The 22,054-nt window shown below is 52.5% G+C and overlaps 3 protein-coding genes across 5 annotated transcripts; 1 reads left to right on the forward strand and 2 right to left on the reverse strand.

Annotated features, from left to right (window-relative positions):
- The first annotated feature begins 3,708 nt into the window (after nt 1-3,708).
- Nucleotides 3,709-9,806, forward strand: ATG4D (autophagy related 4D cysteine peptidase). Of its 2 annotated transcripts, XM_037153938.2 has the most exons (10): nt 3,714-4,290; nt 4,810-4,893; nt 4,973-5,146; nt 5,431-5,707; nt 5,781-5,845; nt 6,964-7,094; nt 8,255-8,333; nt 8,410-8,486; nt 8,569-8,688; nt 9,237-9,806. In XM_037153938.2, exons 1-10 carry the CDS (start codon nt 4,059-4,061, stop codon nt 9,417-9,419), a joined length of 1,422 nt encoding a protein of 473 aa, XP_037009833.2. In that variant the 5' UTR covers nt 3,714-4,058; the 3' UTR covers nt 9,420-9,806. The 2 variants fall into 2 exon arrangements, with proteins under 2 accessions (XP_037009834.2, XP_037009833.2); XM_037153939.2 differs by lacking the exon at nt 8,569-8,688 and having other exon boundaries at nt 3,709-4,290.
- Nucleotides 9,443-18,191, reverse strand: KRI1 (KRI1 homolog). Its single transcript, XM_037153937.2, has 19 exons — nt 18,046-18,191; nt 17,861-17,934; nt 17,055-17,160; nt 16,596-16,701; nt 16,283-16,337; nt 16,157-16,203; nt 15,784-15,880; nt 15,616-15,693; nt 15,183-15,325; nt 14,754-14,880; nt 14,573-14,668; nt 14,314-14,484; nt 13,277-13,352; nt 13,089-13,177; nt 12,877-13,003; nt 12,661-12,791; nt 11,208-11,272; nt 11,003-11,101; nt 9,443-10,377 (listed from the first exon to the last, which is right to left on the reverse strand). The coding sequence occupies exons 1-19, from the start codon at nt 18,137-18,139 to the stop codon at nt 10,038-10,040; spliced, it is 2,121 nt and encodes a 706-aa protein (XP_037009832.2). The 5' UTR covers nt 18,140-18,191; the 3' UTR covers nt 9,443-10,037.
- A 411-nt stretch (nt 18,192-18,602) lies between these two features.
- Nucleotides 18,603-21,114, reverse strand: CDKN2D (cyclin dependent kinase inhibitor 2D). 2 transcript variants are annotated; one of them, XM_037153966.2, is made up of 3 exons: nt 21,029-21,114; nt 20,622-20,777; nt 18,603-19,563 (listed from the first exon to the last, which is right to left on the reverse strand). In XM_037153966.2, the coding sequence occupies exons 2-3, from the start codon at nt 20,760-20,762 to the stop codon at nt 19,204-19,206; spliced, it is 501 nt and encodes a 166-aa protein (XP_037009861.1). In that variant the 5' UTR covers nt 20,763-20,777; nt 21,029-21,114; the 3' UTR covers nt 18,603-19,203. The 2 variants fall into 2 exon arrangements, with proteins under 2 accessions (XP_037009861.1, XP_037009860.1); XM_037153965.2 differs by lacking the exon at nt 21,029-21,114 and having other exon boundaries at nt 20,622-21,002.
- Nucleotides 21,115-22,054: the final 940 nt, after the last annotated feature.

A 22,054-nucleotide genomic window follows, 5' to 3' on the forward strand; every position in this document is an offset into this window, starting at 1 on the left:
AGGGCACAATCCTGGTCCCCAGTCCAGGGCATGCAAAAGGCAACTAACTACACACTGATGTTTCTCTCCCTCCTTTCTCCTTTCCCCTCTGTCTAAAAAATAAATAAATAAATAATCTTTTTAAAAATTAAAAAAACAGAAGTACCACATGACCCAGAAGTTCTACTGCTGGGTATGTGTCTGAAGAAAATAAAAACACTACCTCAAAAAGATATCTGCACCCCATATTCACAGCAACATACATTATTTACAACAACCAAGATATGGAAACAATAAAGGAATCTAAATCCCATTATATATGTATAATAGAATATTATTCAGTCATAAAAAAGGAAAGCTTGTCATTTGTGACAACATAGATGAAACTTGAGGGCATTATGCTCAGTGATAACTTGATCTCTTGTCTTTCTGATGGTAGCCATTTTGACAGGTGTGAGGTGGTATCTCATTGTGGTTTTGACTTCCCTTTCCCTCATGATTAGTGAAGGTGAGCACATTTTCATGTATTTGTTGTCCATCTGTATGTTCTCTTTGCAGGAATGACTGTTCAGATCTCCCACCCATTTTTAATTGGATTGTTTGTACTTTTTAAAAAAGATTTTATTTATTTATTTTAGAGAGATGGGAAAGGGAGGGAGAAAGAGAGGGAGTGAAACATCAGTGAATGGTTGCCTCTAGCACACTCCATACTGGGGATATGGCCTGCAACCCAGGCATGTGCCCTGACTGGGAATCAAACCAGCAATGCTTTGGTTCCCAGGTCTGAGCTCAATCTGCTGAGCTACACCAGCCAGAGCTGTTTGTACTTTTTTTAACATGGCAACTAGAATATTGAAAATTATGTCTTATGCTATGTTTCCAGTGGACACCACTGCTCTAGATTTTTTTCAGCGTGGTGAAAATTATTCATAAAAATAATTTTATTTTATAGAGTATTTTTATATTCAGAACAAGTATTTTATTTTTAGTTAACAGACATCAACTAGACTTCTTGTGATGGTCATTTTGCAATATGTACAAACATTAAATCATTATGCTGTACACCTAAAATTGTTATCTGTCAATTATATCTCAATTAAAATAAATTTAAAAAAATTTTTAAAGTGGCCCTGGCTGGTATAGCTCAGTGGATTGAGCAGAGGCTGCAAAACAAAGGGTTATCGGTTCAATTCCCAGTCAGGGCACGTGCCTGGGTTGCAGGCCAGGTCCCCAGTGGGGGCCATGTGAGAGACAATCACACATTGATGTTTCTCTCCCTCTCTTTCTCCCTCCCTTCCCCTCTCTCTAAAAATAAATAAATAAAGCCCTTTTTTAAAAAAAAAGTGTAAAAATAGCCCTGGCTGGGGTAGCTCAGTGGATTGAGCATGGGCCTGTGAACCAGAGTATCGCAATTGGATTCCCAGTCAGGGCACATGCCTGGGTTGCAGGCCTGTTCCCTGCAGGCCGCTTCCCAGCAGGGGACACATGAGAGGCAACCATACATTGATATTTCTCTCCCACTCTTTCTCCTTCCCTTCCCCTCTCTTGAAAAGTAAATAAATAAAATTTTTAAAAAGTGTAAAAATAAATAAAGTGAAGTTTAGCATCATTTGAAAAAAATAATAATTTTCTAAGTAGATATGTCCTGCCCTGGCTGGTGTGGCTCAGTGGATTGAGTGTCAGCCTGCAAACCAAGGGGTCGCTGGTTTGCTTCCCAGATGGAGCACATGCCTGGGTTTTGGGCCGGGTCTCTGGTGAGGGGCACAGGAGAGGCAACCACACATTGATATTTCTCTCCCTCTCTCCCTCCCTCCCTCCCTCCCTTCCCCTCTCACTAAGATAAATAAATAAATTCCTTAAAATCATATATATAATAAACATACATATATAAAATAAACATATACAGGATAGGGCAAAAGTAGGTTTATGGTTGTTCATATGGAAAATAATACGATAATTAATTAATAATAATACAAGAATAAATTTCATGTTTTGCATACTCACAACTGTAAACGTACTCCCCCCACCCAGTATATATAATATCAGTGCTATGATTTGAATGTGTGCCCCTCCCCCAAATTCATATGTTGAAGCCCTACCCCCCAAAGTGATGCTATTTGAAGGTGGTTAGGATTAGATGAAGTCTTGAGGGTTGAGTCCCCTTGGTGGGAATAATCCCCTTATAAAAAGAGGAAGAGCCCTGACCAGTGTGGCTCAGTTGCTTAGAGTGTTGTCCTGTAACCTAAAGGTTGCAGGCTTGATTGTGGGTTCAAATCCCAGTCCAGGTGCACATGGCAGGCAACAAATAGGTGTTCTCTTTCACATTGATGTTTATCTCTCTCCCTTCCTTTCTCTTTAATAGCAATGAAAAAGTGTTCTCATGTGAGGATAAAAATAATAGTAAAAATAAAAAGAGGAAGAGACTTGAGGGCTCTCTCTCTCTCTCTCTCTCTTTCCCTCCCTCCCTCTGCAAGGAGGTGTCACGAGAAGAGGACATGACCAGAAAGAAGCCCTCACCAAGATCCCAGCTCTCCTGGCACCCTGATCTCCACCTTCTTTCTACCTTCCAGAACTGTGAGAAATAAATGTCTGCTTGAGCCATCCAGTGTGCAGCGTTTGCCACAGCAGCCTGAGCTGACTTAATCAGGTTGGGTAACTGCTCTGGAAAAAAGTATAGCAGGGAAGGGGAAAGGAGGCCAGGGATGGGCGTGGGTAGGAATTTTGAGAGAGGTCGCCCTTCAGGGGTGACATTTGAATAAAATCCTGAAGGAGGTTCAGGGGGAGCCATGCAGATAGGTCAGGTGGAACGGTACCTGCTGAGTTTGAAAAAAGGAAGTGGCTAAAGGGAAGCGAGTGAAGGGAGAGCAGATGGAAAGTCAGTGAGGTGACTGTCCTGTGTTTTCTCCCTCACGTTCCACACCCTCATTCAATTCCTCCTGTCTTTCTGAAGCCAACTGAAGCCAGTGCCCCTGGGCCGGCCACTAGAGGTCACCCTGGGTTGTAGTTGGCCTTCATGGAGCCCTAACTGTGCCTCAAAGGCCTCGCAAAGAGCTTAACAGCATGAATTTAGCTCCTCCTTTTAACATTCCTCTGAGTTACACGCATTGAAAAAATTTTACAGCTTTATTAAGGTATAATTGACATACAACAAACCACACACATTTAAAGTGTACGCTCCGATGAGTTTTTGCATCCTGGAAACCATCACTACAATCCAGATACAAAATATATACCCTAAAAAGTATGCTCTCGCCTTCTTTAAATTCCTCCCTCTCGCCTTTCCGCACTCTACCCCCAGGCAACCACTAATGGTATTAGGAGGTTGCACTTTCTAGAGTTTGATATAAATAGAACTAGAGAGTATTCTCTTCTTTTTTGTCTTGGCTTCTTTCCCTTAGCAAAATTTTTATGAAGAGTCATCTATGTGGCTTGTATTTGAACTTCCTTTTGCTCATGGGGAAACTGAGGCACACAGAGGCGTGTCTGGGGGTGGGGAGTGAGAGGTAGGGTGCGGATGGGGTGTCACACAGAGGTTTGGCCCCAGGCTGAGGGGGTTCTGGGCGCCGGGCCTTGGAGGGCGCTCTGGTTCCCAGGAAGACTCCGTCAGGTGCGGACAGGCGCCTAGGCCGCCGCCAGGCTGTGGGTCGGCGGCTCGCTGGCGGAGGCGGGGCAGGGCGGGGGCGGGGCTTCCCTGCTCTGGGGCCTCCGATAAGGGCCTGCGGGGGCTTGCCAGGCCTGGGTGCCAAGATAAGGCGGCAGCTGGAGGACCGGGCGTGGGGGTCCTGGGGTTCCTCCGCCTGTGGAGTCCCCAGTGCGGCCACCCGGACTGGGACAGGAGGGAAGGCGGGGGACTGGGGCGGGGCGTCCGCGAGTGTCACGCCCGCCTTCCTCCCGGGCCAGGGCAGCTAAAATGGCGGCGACGGTGGTGAGAGCGTCCCGCGTCCGGTCCCGGGTCCCGGTCGCTGCGTCGGGGGCGGAGTAGCGCCTTCAGGGCGCTGGTGTCCCGGACACATCCTGGACCCTGGGGCATTGGCTCGCGGCCCCTACCTGGGCCTTCGGTCCGTCTGCCCGGCGCGCCCATGAACTCCGTGTCGCCGGCCGCGGCGCAGTACAGGAGCGGGAGCCCTGATGACGTGCGCCGCCCCGAGGGCCGCAGGACGCGGAGTCCCAGAGTCCCGGACCCCAACGGCCTGGCACCCTCCGGGGCCAGCGGCCACGCTCTGGGTTCTTCCGGGGCCGCCTCCGGGGAGCCGGACGAAGTGGACAAATTTAAGGCAAAGTTGCTGACTGCCTGGAACAACGTCAAGTACGGTAAGAAGGGCTCGGCCCAGGATGCGGGTTCTGGGGTGTCAGTGAGCTGAGGGTTCCGCAAGGCAGGGGGCTTAGAGGTCGGTGGGAGTCAAGGAACCAGACTCTGCCGTATATTCCGAGTATTCCACCATTTGTTCTGTGAATCACCTGTGGGTCCCCCGCCCTGCCCTGCCCAGGGCTGTCTGTGACAGGTCTTACAGGGAATGTTTTCAAATCCAGCTCTTCCCGGTGTTACTTTGAACAAGCCTTTTTACTTCCCTGTGTGCCCATTTTTCCCTTTTGCAAGAACGGGTACGAGAATCAGAACTGCCTTATTAATTCATCCTGAATTGATGGCCAACACTGGTGTGGCTGTCCTAGGGTCTCCACTTCCATCTAAGAGGATATGGAATGCATTCTCCAGTGCCACTCCAGAGATGGGGAGTTGGGTGGTCCCCATTTCACAGATGGGGGACAATGCTGTTGCTGTCCTATTATGTTAGGATCCATCTGACTTCTCGCTGCCCCGTGTCTCCACAGGTTGGTCAGTCAAAAGCCAGACCAGGTTTAGCAAGATCTCCAGTGTCCACCTCTGTGGCCGCCGATACTGCTTTGAGAGTGAGGGTGAGCTGGTGGCCCCAGGCCAAGGTTGGGTGAGGCCCCAGGGGTGTTTCTGGTGGAGTTGACAAGCCTGCTCTTATAGGTGACATCCAGCGTTTCCAAAGGGACTTTGTGTCTCGCCTGTGGCTCACATACCGCCGGGACTTCCCACCCTTTGCTGGTGGCTGCCTGACTTCAGACTGCGGCTGGGGCTGCATGTTGCGAAGTGGGCAGATGATGTTGGCACAGGGCCTCCTGCTGCATTTCCTGCCCAGAGGTGAGGGGTGGAGGGGGAAGGGCACACTGGGAATATGAGCCTACCACATAGGTCAGAAGTGTTAGAATTGCTTGTAACTAAAGTTTAAATTCATATTACCATTGTGTATAAAGTAAGTTTTAAAGTAAGGGGGAGTTAGTGCAGTTTATAAGTTGCAAAAATGTGAAAATTGTTAAAACATGGGGGGGTCTCAGGAGCATTAGAATTGTGCATCAAGCATGAGTAAATGAGAACTGTGACCCCATGCAGTGGCACTGGTTGACAATGTATTCTATCCCCACCAGACTGGAGCTGGGCCAAGGGTGTGGGCCTGGGCCCTCCTGAGCCACCAGGGTTGGCCTCTCCCAACCAGTACCATGGGCCTGCCCACTGTATGTCCCCACGCTGGGCCCAGCATGGCCCCGAGCTGGAGCAGGAACGTCGGCATCGGCAGATTGTGTCCTGGTTCGCCGACCACCCTCAGGCCCCCTTCGGCCTACACCAGCTGGTGGAGCTCGGGCAGAGCTCAGGCAAGAAGGCAGGTGACTGGTATGGGCCATCTCTTGTGGCACATATACTCAGGTGAGGGCCACAGCAGGGGACATGGGAGCTACTGGGTACCCCAAGGAACTCAAGCCTTTCTTCTTGGCCCCAGGAAAGCTGTGGAGAGCTGCTCAGAGGTCACCCACCTGGTGGTGTACGTTTCTCAGGACTGTACAGGTAAGGTTTCTCATAACCAAGGTCATGGGGTTGTCATCCTGAGCAGGCCGCTGCTTCTTAGGACCCACCTTTTTCGGAGGCTGAAACAAGGCCTGGTCAGATTCATGGCCTCCACTGGGAGAGATGCTCAAGACCCCTCCACTGTCTAGATCCAGGAGTGGAGACTTCAGGGGCTTCTTCCCAGGTGACAGAATAAAGGACATAAGGTGCAGCAGGCTCAGTGTCTGGTGGGAGCTCATTCCCCAGTTCACTTTGCTGTGTCCTCACGTGGCAGGATGAGCAGGCAAGCTCCCTGGGGTGTCATTTTTATTTTCCCCATTCAGGTGTAATTGGTCTATAACTATTTCAGGTATACAGCATTATGATTTGATATTTGTGTACAGGGTGGGGCAAAAGTAGGTTTATGGTTGTTCATATGGAAATAATATAATACAAGAATAAACTCTGTTTCATGTACTCACAACTGTAACCCTACTTTTGCTCCACCCTGTACACTTGAAATGATTACCACAATAAATCTAGTTAACGTCACTATACATAGTTTTAAAAACTGGAGGGGGGTACCTCTTTTATGAGGGCACTAATCCCATTCTTGAGGGATCCACCCTCAATGACTTAATCACCTCCCACACGATCACCTTAGAATTAGGATTTCAACAAGCTTTCAGATCATAGCAGCTGTGTCTCCAAAAAGGGTTGAATCTGCTTTTCTGGGCACCAGCAAGGGAGGAGGAAGAATGGACAGCAGTGGATTGGATCTGAAGGGGAGGGACACACAGGGCCATTCAGTTGGGGACTGCTCTGTGCTCCTGTGTCCATCCCGGCAAACCCGGACACGGAGTCAGTGAGAGCGGGTCAGGCCTGGGAAGGGGGATCCGCCCCCCCCCTCCCAGCTGTGTGTTCTTCATCCAGCTCTCAGGGTCTTGGTTGTTCTCTGAAAATTGGGGCTCCATGGTTTTCTGAGGGAATTTGGGGGCTCTGGAAAGACTTCTTTCTCTACCGACAATGGGAGTATCACCCCCACGTTTGCTTGGGTGAGGTTGGTCCCCAGGGATGGGAGGCCATACTCTGAAGTTTGAAGGGCGATGAGAAGATGACCTGCCATCCTGTCCTTCCAGTGTACAAAGCGGATGTGGCACGCCTAGTGGCGAGGCCGGACCCTGCAGCTGAGTGGAAGTCTGTGGTCATCTTGGTGCCCGTACGGCTGGGTGGCGAGACCCTCAACCCTGTGTATGTGCCCTGCGTGAAGGTAAGTTCAGCCAGATTCACCATCCCTCCCCCAGGAGCTCTCCAGGGTTTTTCAGCTTGGGTTAGGTATACATGCCTCCTTTGTTCCTTCATTTGTTTATCCAGTAGTTACAGGGCACCTGGTATGTGCCAAGCAGTCTCCTAGCTGCTGGAGGTTCAGAAGCGAACAGGCAAAAACATGTGCCTTCTGGGAGAGAACACTCAAATGACAGGCAGTGAATGTGGAACCAAATAGACACCTTTGGAGTTACAACCTGGACTGTAAAGGAACGCAAACTTATTATTAATATTTAAAAAAAAGCCCTGGCTGGTGTAGCTCAGTGGATTGAGCATGGGCCTGTGAAACAAAGGGTTGCTGGTTCGATTTCCAGCCAGGGCACATGCCTGGGTTGCAGGCCAGGACACATGAGAGGCAACCACACATTGATGTTTCTCTCCCACTCTTTCTCCTTCCCTTCCCCTCTCTCTAAAAACAAACAAACAAACAAACAAACAAACAAATAAAAAGGAATGCAAACTAATGGTGGAGGGCAGGTGGGGGTGGCTGCAGAGCCTAAGAGGGCCCCTCTCCTGCCAGGGGCAGTGAAGAGCCAGAGGAGGAGCGTTCCAGGCAAAGGGAACGGCGAGGCTGGAAAGACCCTGGTGTGTTTACATTCAGACCAAAGGCCAGAGATCTCCCCGCAGCCCACAGAACCCCACATCCTGTCCCTTCCTGCACTTCATCTGACCCCACTCTCCTCACTTGCTCTGCTGCAGCCACCAGGGCCTCCTTACCGTTCTCAGAATACACCTGCCTCCGGACTTCGCACTTGCTCTTTCCCGAGATGCTGACCATGTTTCTGACCATGTTTCATCTTTGCTGAAACATTACCTCCCAGGGAGGCCTTTCTTGACTCTCTTACTTAGACTTTCAAAGCCCCCTCCCCTACTTTGTCCTTTTCCCAGTGTAATCACTTCCTGACACAACGACATAACTCATCTTCTCGTTTGTCTACCACACGTCTACTCCATAAGGCAATGTCTATCTTTGTCATGGCTGTTCCCCAGGGCCCAGCATAGGCCTGGGCTCACACACACAGGGTGTTTGTTAAGCATTTGTTGAGGAACTGTCTGACAGCACCTGCCCTGAGTCCTCACCTTTGTCCACTGTCTTCCCTGCAGGAGCTTCTGCGTTCAGAGCTGTGCCTGGGCATTATGGGGGGCAAGCCACGGCACTCGCTGTACTTCATCGGCTACCAGGGTAGGCATGCCTCATGCGTCTCCATCCTGCCTCACCTTACCCTTCCCCACCCCTGCTTACACCTCCTCCCCTGCAGATGACTTCCTGCTCTACCTGGACCCCCACTACTGCCAGCCTGCTGTGGATGTCAGCCAGGCTGACTTCCCCCTGGAGGTGAGCTGGGACCCATAGGATGGGGCCCGGGGCATGTGGAGGGAGCTGGAGCCCCCTGAGCTGCCTCCTTTGTCTTCCTTAGTCCTTCCATTGCACCTCACCCCGCAAGATGGCCTTCGCCAAGATGGACCCAAGCTGTACTGTGGGGTTCTATGCTGGAGACAGGAAGGAGTTTGAGACACTGTGCTCAGAGCTGACCAGGGTGAGAAAGTGGCAGAGGGTAAGGGAAGAGATGCAGGGCTGGAGTGGGAGAGGAATAGGCCTTGAGGCCAGCAGACCTGGGGACATTGCTTCCAGGCCAGGTTGTCAGTTATGTTATCCTCCTGCCCACGAGTTACGAAAGCCTAGCTCAGAGTAGACCGTAAAAGGGGGTGTAATATGAAAAGTTAGGGGCTGTGCTGCTTTGGGGAACAGCTACATTTGGGAGCTCAAGTGGCAGGACCTTCCCTGTCTCTTGGCTTTATTCTCTCATCAGGGCTTTACCCGTATGGTGGTAAGGGTTGACGGTCAGCCTCTGGGCACTGCCAGTTTAGTGGAAAGGAAGCCCCATGTTCCAAACACACAATAAAATCCTAGGGCCACCTTTCATTGCCTGCACTGGGTCACATGCTCATCACTGAGCCTGTGGCTGTCCTGGGTAACAGAGTGCTGATTGGCTGGCCTGGATCATTGCCCTAGGATAACTGCCCTCAGGATCAGTAACTGGTTACTGCTTTGGGGGCTGAGCGGCTGTCTCCTTCCTCCCACCAGGTTCTCAGCTCCTCCTCGACGACAGAGCGGTACCCCATGTTCACCCTGGCTGAGGGCCATGCTCAGGACCACAGCCTAGACAGCCTCTGCTCCCAGCTCCCCCAGCCAACCCTGCAGCTCCCCCGCACTGGGCGGCTCCTCAAGGCCAAGCGCCCGAGTTCTGAGGACTTTGTGTTTTTATAAAAGGGGTGGGGTGGGGGAGAAGATAGGAGAAACATTATTTATTTTTTTATTTATGTCACACTGGGCGTGGGAGCTTGAACTCTGATGGTGATGGTACTTCCCTCCTCTTACCCCACTGATGAGTGCAGCTGAGACCAGCACAGGAAACCTCCAGGCTGGGGCCAGAGCCTATAGGCCTGCTTCCTGCCCGCTGGGCCCCGAGCAGGGCAGGAGGGAGGGACAATAGGCAGGCTCCCAGGCACCCACTCAGGGCCTGACTCATGTACTGTAGTTTGCACTGGACCGCCTGTGCCCCTCACTGGTCTTCAAAGCCCCTGTCCTGCCAAGGCCTGGTGGCATGGCAACTATAGCTGCTCGGGGCTAATAAAGCCGTCTGACTTGACCTCAGCTCTGCCTGGACCCAGCATTTGAGAGATGGGACTCGGGGTGCAATCTCAAGGTGAGGTGTCCAAGTCTCCTGGGGAGGTTGTTAAGTAGCCCTCAGCTTCCACATCTGTTAAGATGGGAGTTCTTTGTTGCCCACAGGGAGATGTGAGTCTATACAGTTAACAGGGGGAATGCATCCAGGGGCTTGATTAAAGGAAAGGAACATGCAGGCCCTTGCTGGCTGCATCAAGCTCAGGGGCCACTCTTGGGCCTCCGCTGCTTCCTCTGTTGCCGGCCCAGCAGGCGGAAGTGCATCCGTTTTGGATTGAGACCAAAGGCCTGCAGTCTCTGGTGGCTGAACTCCTGTCCTCCAAGCTTCACTGTGGGGCCCAGGAGACGAGACTCCTTGACCCTCTTCCGCCTCTGGGGGCCTGGCTTCTCAGCAAGCGCCACGGAGGAGGCCTCCTTCTGTGCTGGGGGGCTCTCAGGCTGGGGCTGCTTCCTGCAGGCCCCATCAGGTGACAGCAGCTGTCCCTGTGGGCCGGCTTTGTCTCTCTGTGGCTTCCTTGTGGCTTCTGTGGGTGTCTCTGTCCTGGGGGAGGAAAGATGGGACTCAGGCCAGGCACAATGAGGCCCCTTCCCGGGTGCACATCCCCCATTTTAAAGCTAAGGAAAGGAGAGGCTCAGAGAGATGGCAACGCAGCAATTCAGAGGCATGCCTGGAATTCACACCCGGTCCCACATAAGCACTGGGGTTTTTCTGCTGGACCCTGAGGCTGGATTGTGTTGCTGATAATTCTGGTATCTTAACCTGTGTTTACACTAAGCTACTCATATTGTTAACTCATTCCAGCTTTAAATCAACTCCAAGAACTACCATCCCTGCTCTGGAGACCAGGAAATAACAACATGATACAACAGCTATGTAGAATTTACTATGTTTTAAGCACTTCACATGAATTTATTCACTTAATCCTCAAAAAACCCAACAAGAAATGAGCCATCTTTAACCCTGTTTTATAAATGAGGAAAGCGGTTCAGAGAAGGGAAGTGACCTGTCCAAAGTCACACAGCTGTAGCCCAGTCAGGTTTTGAACTCAGGTCTCAGATGGGAGGCCCCAGTCCAAGGTCATGCAGCAAATGGCTGACAGAGCAAGACCTCAACCCAGGCCCAGTGGGCTCCCCAGCTTGCCCTCCCTTTGGCAAGCAATACTCACTCCTCTGGGCAGATTGATTTGAATATCTGCCTCTTTTTCCACAAGTTCTGGGCCTTCTGGCTGTACGCCCTCTTGTCCTGCAGCTCCTCTTGCTCCGACCTTTGGGCACCCAGCAGACACACCTATCACTGGGTGCTCTGGGAGGTGCCCATGCATGTCTGCCTGCCCCTCCTCCCTTACACCTGGCCCAGCCCCACCCCGTCACCTATACATGCAGGTCTTCTTCAGGGAGCACCACCGGTTCAGCTCCTTGTCATCAGCAGCAAGGATCTGTATGGGAAGGGACAGTGGGGTCCTGCTGTGCAAGTCCTGGGGGCACCCTGACTCTAAGCCTTAGTCACCTCACCAGTCAAAGCAGGGTAATGCCATTACTACCCAGCAGGGACATCCTGATGGTGGGAGAGAACTGAGGCCCGTGGAGGCCAATCCACACTGTCCGCAGAGGACATCAGACAGGGAAACAGGTTCAGAAAGGGGTTCCTTGCCCCACGTCACGCAGCCAGGAAGGGGCTGATTTCAGATTCCAGGGCCCTGGAGCCCTCATCCATACACCCCTCAGTCCCAGCAGCCTCAGGGCAGAGGTCTCTATGCCCATCATTAGATTTGCTAGTTACAGACCAGGCCCAGGTTCTCAACCTCCAGGCTCCTGCCCCCGGCCTGCAGGTTCCTCATTTATGCAGTGAGCATCCCCTCAGAACCTACTGAAAGGTGGTCAAGAACGAGTGACTGCAGATGGCAGAAGCTCAGTAAAAATCAGCTATTTTTGCCGACTGGGGACGATCAAGCACCCACAGCCACCCAGGATGGCTAAAGGCCAAGTGCCGCGTAAAGAGCCACACATTATTTCACCTCCACAGCCATGAGGAAGGGCTGTTATTAAGCCTGTTTTACAGATAGGAAACTGAGGCACGGCGCCTTGAGTCACATGTCCAAGGTCACAGTTGGCAAGTGGCTAAGGCAGGATTTGAACCCAGACCATCTGGTTCCAGAGCCCACCAGTCTTAATGGCCACCTAGCTCCAACATATAGTAACAGAATGAAAGGTACAGCTGACCCCTGAGCAAGATGGGTTTGAACTGCATGAGTTCATATATATACACACACACCACACACACGTGTGTGGTGTGTGTGCGGACTTTTTTCAAAAAATACAATGAATGTATTTTCCTTATAATTTTCCTAACGTTTTTTCCTCTACTTTCTTGTAAGGACATAGTATATAATATGTATAACATACAGAATATATGTTAATCAGCTGTGTATCAGTAAGGCTCCAGTCAAAAGTAGGCTGTTATTACAGTCAGCTTTCTGCATCTGCAAAGGTCAAATCCATGGATTTGAAACTGCAGCTATGAAGGGAAAACTCTTAGTTGGATTTTTGGGGAATCAAAAATTATACACAGATTGTTGAATGGACAAGGGTTGGTGACCTAACCCTCACGTTGTTCAAGGGTCAACTGCAATATTTACAAGGGGCTGTTGGAAGTCCTCCAGTCTCACAGAAACCCTTTGAGGCAGGAAATATCAGTACTCTCATTAGCACTATTCCTGTCATTTTTGGTATGTGGAGACAGGTCGTGTGGCAACAACCTCTGGCTCTGTGCTCCCTCTTGCCTCTTGGGTGCCTCCCAGTGTCCCATGTCCACCTGGGGCCCTACCTCTTCAGTGCTGAGCCCGAAGTCACAGGGCACCACAGTGCGGTACTTGAATCGACAGGGTAGGTCATCGATAATGTCCTCATAGTCCAGCCGGTAATACTCATCCAGGTACTCCTCGAAAGTCTTGTCCCCTGTGTGAGCAGAGGGCCAGGCTACTGGGGTGTGCTGGCCCTGCAGAGCCCCTGCCCACCCACCACATGCCCACCCAGGCCTCACCGGGGTTGTACACAGGCTTCTCCTTCCCCACAGCTGCAGCAAAAGGGGACTTGCGCTTCTTCTTGCCTGTTAAGGGGGCCTCATACTTCCTTTTCTGAGGGTGGCTGGGATCATAGTCAGCATCCATCTGCCAACACAAGCACGTCAGACCAGCCCTCATGGCCCATGGGACCCTCCAAGGCAACCCCTTACCCCCTCCCAATAGCACCTACATTGAAGTCTGGATCCTCACAGTGCAGCTCCTGCTGGCTCCAGTTCCCACCATGCTCCAGGCCAGTCCACGTGTCCCAGTTCCAGTCATCTGGTTCCAGAGGACAGACAGGCAGGGATGGGCCGGGGGGCTCAGGATGGGACCTCAGGCTTTAGGCCCGGCACTCTCACCCCTGCCCAGTTACTTCACCTTCAAGCCCTTCCTCTTCCTCAAATCGTGGCTTCTCCTCCTCCATTGTGCCGTAGTACTCGTCCCCGAAGTATTTCTGCAGGGCCAGGGGCAGGGATGGTGGGTGGGTGGGGTCCAACCCCTCCCCAACAGCTCTACTCCTGTGCTTTACATGGCCCCCTTGCACTCTCTCAGGACCCAGCTCCTGACATGGGCCTGACAAAGCCAACCAGAGGACTCCTCTAAGACCCCACATTCTCCTACATGTCTCCATCACCACTCAGAACCTTACAGGTTGCTCCCATATGGTTACGTGCCTGCCACTAGACTAGGTGCTCTGAGAACGCAGGCTGCCTGGTGCTTGGCAAACAGTGGGTGATCAGTGAGTGTTAGACTTGTTCTCACCACTCCATGAGCTCCAAGAGGGCTGAAACCCCAGTGCTGGGCCTGCCAAAGGTGGAGACTGCTAAACATCATTTGCTGAGCACCTACTATATGCTCAATACTGGCTATATCTTGCATCTGCACAAGCACCTGAAGACAGAAAATACCTCCTTTCTACAGAGAAGCTGAAGAAGCTCAGGGCTGAGAAGCTTCTAAAAAGTGAAAGCTAAACTCTAACTACATAGCAACCCCAATCTGGTTTTCACATGGCCTACCCATACACCCTCAGTCCCCCTCCCTGACTTCCTAGGCTGGTCAGTGGCCTCTTTGGGGCTCCCATGGTCCCCACTGCTCCCCACACAACCTGCATCACCTGTTTCTATGGCCTGATGTTACATTCCCAAAAACACAACAATAAATATTAACGGTGCAATAAATGAGTTTAAAGGAAATACAGTGACTCACTGTTTCTTGAGCACTTACCAACTAAACTTCTATGCGTATTCCTCTCAAGCTACCCTTACAACAGCTCTGTGGTAGAGGTGATGGTTAGACCCTCTTTACAAACAGGGACAAAGGCTCAGACAGGCTACACAGCCAAGAAACACACTGATTCCAGAGCCCCGATCCCAAGCACTTGGCTGCATGGCTGGGCCCAAGTGTGGGGACCATACCTGCATGAGCTGGTCATGCCGGGTAGGGTCAAAGTCGTCCTCAAGGTCCTGTTCCTCAAAGCCCACTGTTTCATTGCCTGTGACCTGTCTCAGCTTCTGCAGCTTGGCCAGAATCTCCTTCCTTTTCAGGTTCTTCAGCTGCTTAAGTTCCTCCTGCTTCTTTGCTTTCTCCTGTGGGTGGCACACCAGATGAAGAGAAAGGGTATGGATTCTCTCCACAGGCCGGGGCCCTCCTGAACCCACCACCCCTCACACTCACCCTCCTCTTTCGCTCCCGCATCTCCTCCCTCTTCTCCTTCCTGCGCTCGTCCTTGCGGCGCACGGAGGATGCAATGCTCCGAGGGTAGGTCTTGACCTGTGGGCCAAAGAGATGACTCTGGACTCTCTCGGTGTGGCTGTCATAGGCTGGCTCCTCCCAAGTCTCAGCCTTAGCAACCTACCAAGGCCGAGTCTGGCTCCTCGAAGCGGAAATTGTACTTGTGCTCAAATTCCTCCTGCTTCTTCAGAAACAGCTCCCCCTCATCTGAGGAGTCGTCCACAGATAGTTGGACCGGGGGGCCTGGGACCCTGAGGGACGAGAAAGAGCAGGGCGGGGTCAGAGGAACTCCTGTGTATGAGCAGTATTAACACATTCAATCCTCCCAAGAACTCTATGGTAGGTGCCACTGTTACCCCAGCTGTATAGATGGGGAAGTCTAGCAGCAGGGTGAGGATTTGAACTAGTACCCCTAGCTCCAAAGCCCACATTCCACAGCTCATCCTCACAGGTGACAAACTCTACTACCATCTGTGTGAAAAAGCAAACACTGGTGCCCTTGCTTTCTAGCCAGGGTTGGCTCCAGGCCTCCAGTGAAAACACGGCTGCTCACCTTTCTTCCTCCTCCTCCTCCTCCTCTTCTTCTTCTTCCTCCTCATCTCCCTCTTCCTTGTAACGCTTGCTGAGAATATAATCCCGAAGGAACTGCTCTCCCTCATCCAGTTCTGGGTTGTTCCAGTATTCCTTAAGGTGAGTCTGGGAGTGAAGGGGTGCCAGGAGCCAGGTTAGACACTCAGAGGCAGGAAGGAGGGTGGACGTGGGCATCAAGTGGATTCAAATAACTGAAAATTCACAGCTGGCCTGTGACATAGGGGAAGGGCATAATTCCCACTTCACAGATGCACAAACTGAGGCCCAGAGAGGGGCCCAGCCATCTTCACAGTCTGTGCTCTTAGCTACCCTTTTAAGGCTGAGTTCTGGAAACAGGGTGGATGAAGGCAGGAAAAGCAGTGTAGTCCCTTCAGCAACCACGCGTGGAAACTCACCAAGTCTCGTAGGGTCTCAGGATTCTGAATCTCCTTCTGCCCCTTCAGCCATTCAATGTAGTCAGCATCCTCCTGGGCCTGGGGGAAGGCCAGCATGGAGGGTCTGCAGGAGCCCAGGAGCTGCCCATCTGCCAATAGCCCTCATCCAGCGGAGGCCCCAGCACCTACCTTCTCCTCCTTGGTTTTAGCGCGTTTCTGCAGCAACCTGGACCCACCTTCCCCAGCGCTATCCTCATCTTCACTGTCCTCCACGAATGCTCGGAAGCTGCCCACAGGAGAGTAAGTCTCAAAACAGCCAGGCCCCTGTCCACTGCCCCAACATTAACCCTATTCACTAAGCCCTGAGTTCTCTCTGACAAGCTCAGAGTAGTCTAGGACACAGAGGACATTATTAACCCCACTTAACAGATCAGGAAACAGGCATGGAGAGAGCAAGTAATGTGCTGCAGGGCACACAACCATTAGTGAGAGTTTGAACTAGACCCATCTAAACACAGAGCCTCAACTCCTATGAATCTGTCCACTCACTGGCCCAACTCACCTTTCCTTGAGCTGTTGCTGTTCTTCTACATAACTGTTCGATGAGACCTGCTCAAGACAGGGTACTGTGGGCCTCAGGCCCAGCCCCAGGGCCCCCCACAGCACCCCTGGCCCCCAGCCCACCCACCTGAAGTCTCTCATTGGAGGTCTCCCCGTCTGAATTCTCCTCATCAACGTATTTGCTGTGCAAGGAAGGATTGGAGCTTCAAAACAGACTCCCCACAGTCTGTCTGTCCCAGTGCAGTGAGGGGCAGTTACAAGCAGCAGGTGGGGGTGCCAATGGGGTGCAGGCCATCATGGAGGAAACCGCTGTCTGGCATTCCCTCAATTCTGGTGAGTCATTGGCTTCTTCCCACCTCTGCCCCAAAGACCCCCATGCACCCACTGGCTCTGGAAAGGTGGGGCAGGGGATCATATGTGGCGGGCCTTCTCCTCCTCACCCTTCTTTCTCCAGGATAACCTTCCTCTCATAGTCCTTCAGGTACATGGGCTGCACCTTCTTTTGCTTCTTGGCTGCCAGCTCCTCCTCACTCTCTGAGGGTGTTCCTGCAGAATCACCAAAAGACATTTGCCATTACCAAAAACCGCAACGTCCTTCTTTCCCCAGGCAGAGAATCCACTGGGCTAGGCCAGGGTCAAACAAAGGCTTCATGTCCCCAAGCCACCAGTTCCAGATGTACAACAGTTATCATACTAGCTGACACCTGGTAGTGCCCGGTAGGGATTAACAGTGAGTACCTCACGCTCTGAACAGTACGAGACAGACGGTTATTAGCATCAACAGGTAATAATCTAAGATACTCTGCTAAGCACTTTTGATATAAAATGACTCATTAAATAGTCACAACAGATGATAAGGCCATGAGGAACCTCAGCCTTAGAGAGGAGCAGCCCGAGACCTGTTCCCTGGTAGAAGGTGGCATCCTTCTGATAAATGCAAGGATCCTTCTTCTTCAACAGAGAGAGTGTCCTGTAAAAGTCTCGCTCCTGCTGAGGGTCAAATTCCTAGGGCAAGAAAAGGATTGAGAACAGATGTCAGAAGGAAGGTGGTGAGAGCGGTGGAAGGCAGTAAGCAACTGCAGTACGTGGGCTGAGAGGGTATGGGAATTAGGGTGGAGAGATGGGTGTACAATTAGATGGAATGAAAGGGGATCTCACTAGGGAGAGGCAGGGGCTGTGAGGGGGTGTCAAACAGGGAGAGAAGGGAGGAAGGGCCATGCATATTAAGTACAGGACCTGAAGCAGAGGAGGGTAGCAGACAAAGGGCAGATACTTCCTGAGGACCTGGGATTGACAAGGGGCAGGTGGAAGAGATGGCCCATGGCAGACAGCGGGAAGGACTGGGCTGCACAGTGAGGTGGGAAGATGATGTGGCTGATGTGGGGAGACGCTGGGTGCCCCGTGTGGCAGATGCCCCACTTGGGGAAAGAGTAGGAAACAGTTAGACTCTTGGAAGGTAAAAAGGGGGAGAAAGGGGTCACACCAAACACAGCAGGATGAACAGGTGGATCCATAGCGGGGGAAGGAGTGGATTTGGCCACCCCCTGGGAATCAGGAGGGCACCTGTCTGCTACTCATGGGACTGGGGGGCGGAGGATCGGAAGCGATGGGTTTGAGCACTAGCCGACTGCAGTAGTTGGGGTTAGAATATGGTGGCGGCCTTGAATGCCTCCCATACGTCCGGAGCCAGGGTGAGGAAGCTCACCACCCGCTCGTCGCTGGAGTCAGACTCGGAGCTGGAGTCCTCTCCACCATCTCGGTCCCGGTATCGATCTTTCACTGCGGGCACAGATGGGAGGCCCCCAGATCAGAATGGGGGGACCATACCAACCCCCACTTCCCGATGGCCTAGAAGCGTCGACGGCCCGCAAGCATGAGCCCCGCACTCACGCCGTTGCAGCTCCTCGCGTTCCCGGTAGCGGCTGTACCTCGCTGCAAACGCCGCGTTTACCCGCAATGGAGAAGATCCGCGCGACTCCGGCATGGCGGCCCTGCGGCCCACTGCGCACGCGTACGGCCCCCACGAGCGTACTGCTCCAAGCCTCCGCCCAACGCCAGACGGGAACTTTAAAGGGGGAGGAGCTTCTCGAACCTCGCCTAACCCCGCCTTCGCATTTTTCCGGAATCTCTTGAGCCTCCAGACCGCAGTACACGCCCACGGTCACGCCTCTGGAGGGAAGGCTTCAGCCACCGCCCACCCCACCCCAGGGCTACCCGAACCCAGCTGACATCTGGGGGCCCTTTCTCCACTCGCGGTTTCCTGCCTCCCTTCCGTTCCGACAGTGCAAACCGCTGCCCCACCCAACTCACTCACTCCTGGAGCCCTGGGAATTACTGCTCTCTTCCCTATTCCGAAGCATCCATGATCTGCGACCCTGGTGCCCACCCCCGCAAATATCCTGGACGTGTGACTCTCCACCGCAGACTCAAAAATCACAAGCCACCAGCACTTTGATCACGCACAAGAATTAATTTAATGGGTAAAACATTAAATTATCACACAACTTCTTTCCACAAAGATTAATAAATAGAATCTTTTTTTCTTAATGCTGTACAAGAAGAGACTGGAAAACAAGCTTCCAACAAAATATGAATGAACTCATACTACCCTTTTATTCATTTGGAATTCCCCCCACCCCCCATGCTCAAAAGCAGTGTGCACCTTGAGGTTTCTCTCTGGGTACAGTCAGCCAAAGTTGCCAGGTTCCAGAAGCCCTGGAAGCAATGACCTCACTCTAGGGCTCAGGCTTTAAATGCCCTGCCCTTCAGACTCATCAGCTGCCCCAGTAGTCTAGGGCGTGGAGGAAACTGAACCGTTTAGGTGGCTGTTGCCTACAGGAGTCCTTCTCACCAAACACACAATAGGAAAAAACAAATGAGAAATGCCCCTTAAACACACAAACCCAAGAGATCAATACCAACAAGCCACAAACTGGTGTCCCTCCAGTTTGGCAGTGGGCAGAAAGAGCAAAAAGAGAAAGTGTTTCTTTCCTCCTCTTTTGAGATAGAACCCAGCTGGGTCCTGTTGCTGCAGTAGGTGGCCCTGGGTCACAGTGGTGCCACCATGTGCCCCTGCAGTATGTCCATAAGATCCTGAGCCCCTCTTCCCTGTGCCAGCTCCAGGGGTGTGAGCCCTCTGGTATCCCTGTGATAGAGATCAGACTCAGCAGCTAGGAAGCTGACCACAGCTGCGTGGCCCTCTCTCACGGCCAGATGGATGGGGAGCGCCCCGGTGTTATCAGGCATGTTGACATCAGCACCATGCTCTACCAAAACCTTCAGAGTGTCGAGGAATCCAGTGCGGGCTGCATCATGGGCCGGAGTGGTGCCTGAGGCATCCTGAACATTGGGGCTGGCACCTTGCTTCAGGAGCTCCAGGGCGATGATGGGGCTGCCAAACATCATGACCTGTGCGGGGGCAGAGTGAAAGAAGGGTGTCCTCAAGTGAGGGATTCCAGGAAAAGACATCAATGAAAAGAGGGGTCATTCAGAAATAGGGAACATCAGAGAAGAAGTTATCTGGAGAATAGAAAAAGCCCAGAGAACCCAAGCCCCTAGAGAACAAGGTCTCCTAGGAAGAGCAACCCCACCAAGAAACTGGTAACCCCTTAAGGATAAGACACCTCCTTAGGAATAGCCCTCATACAAACTTTCTTTCAAAGAACCTAAGACCCTCTCCAAAGAACCAGAGGACCACACCCCTTCAGATGTAGGAAATCACCAGGAAACAAAAACCTCCAAGAAAATGGTCTCAAAATGAGAACTGTCCCCTACCCCCAAGAGAAAACAGTCCCCTCAAGGGAAAGGAGATGCCCAGGGAGCCTGAAACTCCTTCTCCGATAAATAGCCCCTTTCATATAATTGTAATGTTCCCCCGAGCACCTGAACCCCTCAATGGGGTTCTCCACTAAAATGACTCCCAAAGAATAGGGTACTACCATGCAATCTGTAACTGTTCTCCCAGTAGAACCCCCCCCCCATACACCAAGAATCTGAAAACACCCGACATCACCCCCCCCCCGCCCCCAGAAACTGGATACCTCTCATGGAACCCACTAGACAATAAGAACGCCCTGAAGACACGAATCCCTCCTATCAGCGATCGGATTCCCCGTCTCTGGTCCCCATAGAAGCCCAAAGAAACCAGAGCCGTCCCCGTGAAAATGGTACCCAAAGAAACTGAGCCCTCATTCATGGAATAAGAACCTTCCCAGAAAAACCGAATCCCCGGCACCCAAAGAACAAGGAATTCTCTAGAGATGGAAAGCCTTCCCTTCCCTCATCCACCACCCACAAAACTAAAGGGGACCTCAAGGAGCAACGTCAGCCCAGAAATGGAGGACAGGATCCCAGTCAACCACCACCAGAGCCAGGAGACTTTGGGGAAGGGGCTCCTTGAAGTGATAAAGCTCAGTTCTCTCCTGGCTCTGCCGTTCCGGCCTTGCTGCTGAACAGACCGGCCTCACCTGCAGCGCTGTCTTGCCGAAGCGGTTCAAGACGTCTGGGTGCACCAGCTCACGGGACAGAAGGCGGCGCACCTCCAGCACGTCGCCCCGGGCCGCGGCTCCGCTTAGCCGGTCGCCGGCACAGACCTCCTCCAGCAGCATGTCGACACTGATGGCCTGAGAAGCCCCCCCGCCCCACCCCGGCGCGGTCAGGATGGGGAAAACCGCGGATACTGGCCCAAATAGCCCTCCCTCTGAGTGCCCAGCCAGCGCTAGGCTGCCGGCCCGGCTAGCCACTCTGGGGCTCCAGCGCGACCCCCACCTTCCCGGCCGGCTCCTCCCCTCTGTCAGCCCGCAGGTTGCTAGGGGCTGGGAACCCGGCCCAACCCTCCGAGGCCCGCAGGGGGCCCGGTCTCCGCCCAACTTACCCTCCCTCTTCCTCTACGGGCGGGGTCTCTTCTGAGCCTCAAGACCGACGCGGCCGCAGAGCAATCCGCTAGGGGGCGGAGACAGCACGCTCTAGGCCCCGCCCCTGAACGCGGCAGATTTGTTTTCTTATGAACTCGCTACTTTGTAGCTCTACAGGGTTGCCCGGCGCCCGACCTTGCGGCGCTCAACCCACACGTTCAGTGCAGCCAATGGCTATGCGTTGCCAAGGAGGGTTTGCGCTCCGCCGTGGGCGGTGCCGCTCCTGATTGGCCGATCCACGGGGATTGGTAGACCGCCAGCAATGGCGGGGTTTTCGGTTTTTCAAATGCGCCTGGCGGGCGGGAGAGCGGGTCCGTTTAACTGATCCGAGAGAGAAAGGTCAGGTGTAGGGTAGCGCAGGCTGCTCTGGGACCTCGGCAACTCCATGAGAGAAAAGAGGTAGGGTGGGGGCTGCCCAGTCCAGGGTTCCTCCATTCAGCCACGCGGTAAGAATTTATTCGCCGTTACAGGGCGTGGAGCGTTTTATTTCATTCATTCACTCATCACGTACAGGAACCGTTCCCAATATTAAGGCGCGCACATTCAAGCACCTAAATAATTTAAGATAGCTTTAAGCAATAAGCTATCTTAAGCTTTATTGAAATGAAGGTGGGTGAGGAAAAGTTACCGTTTCGGCTCAGATTGAGCCAACCCTAGCAATAAGTGCAAAGGCGAGGACGAACGTTCACGCCGCAGCTGCCACGTGGTTGAATTTGGGAGGTGGCTCTTACAGAGACCTTCATTCAAACATTTATTGAACACCTCCTGTGTAGTAGGTGCCCAACTGGAGAACATGTTGCCGTTTAGGGCAGACGAGGACATTAATTAAATCTTTAAAGAGCGGTAAACGATAAGGACCGGATAAAACGGGATAGTCTATTGGGAAAGGAAGGCCGTTGAATACAGAGGTCAGGGAGGGCCAGTCTGAGTTGGTGACACTGATTAGAAACCTAAAGGTACGGACGTGAAGGAGCCATGGGGATATC

This window comes from Artibeus jamaicensis, unplaced genomic scaffold (genome assembly GCF_021234435.1).
Source record: "Artibeus jamaicensis isolate MK-2021 breed Jamaican fruit bat unplaced genomic scaffold, CSHL_Jam_final scaffold_537, whole genome shotgun sequence".
NCBI lineage: Eukaryota > Metazoa > Chordata > Mammalia > Chiroptera > Phyllostomidae > Artibeus > Artibeus jamaicensis.

Bases quoted from the DNA above. Each gene is read 5' to 3' on its own strand.
- KRI1 (XM_037153937.2), bottom strand. From the start codon at position 18,139: ATGCCGGAGTCGCGCGGATCTTCTCCATTGCGGGTAAACGCGGCGTTT. The intron at 15,326-15,615 runs GTGAGTTTCCAC...CTTCACTCCCAG, and splicing joins CTGAGACCCTACGAGACTTG to ACTCACCTTAAGGAATACTG. The intron at 10,378-11,002 runs GTGAGTATTGCT...TTCCTCCCCCAG, and splicing joins AAATCAATCTGCCCAGAGGA to GACAGAGACACCCACAGAAG.
- ATG4D (XM_037153938.2), top strand. From the start codon at position 4,059: ATGAACTCCGTGTCGCCGGCCGCGGCGCAGTACAGGAGCGGGAGCCCT. The intron at 8,334-8,409 runs GTAGGCATGCCT...CCTCCCCTGCAG, and splicing joins GTACTTCATCGGCTACCAGG to ATGACTTCCTGCTCTACCTG. The intron at 8,689-9,236 runs GTGAGAAAGTGG...TCCTCCCACCAG, and splicing joins TGTGCTCAGAGCTGACCAGG to GTTCTCAGCTCCTCCTCGAC.
- CDKN2D (XM_037153966.2), bottom strand. From the start codon at position 20,762: ATGCTGCTGGAGGAGGTCTGTGCCGGCGACCGGCTAAGCGGAGCCGCG. The intron at 19,564-20,621 runs GTGAGGCCGGTC...GCCCCCGCACAG, and splicing joins TCGGCAAGACAGCGCTGCAG to GTCATGATGTTTGGCAGCCC.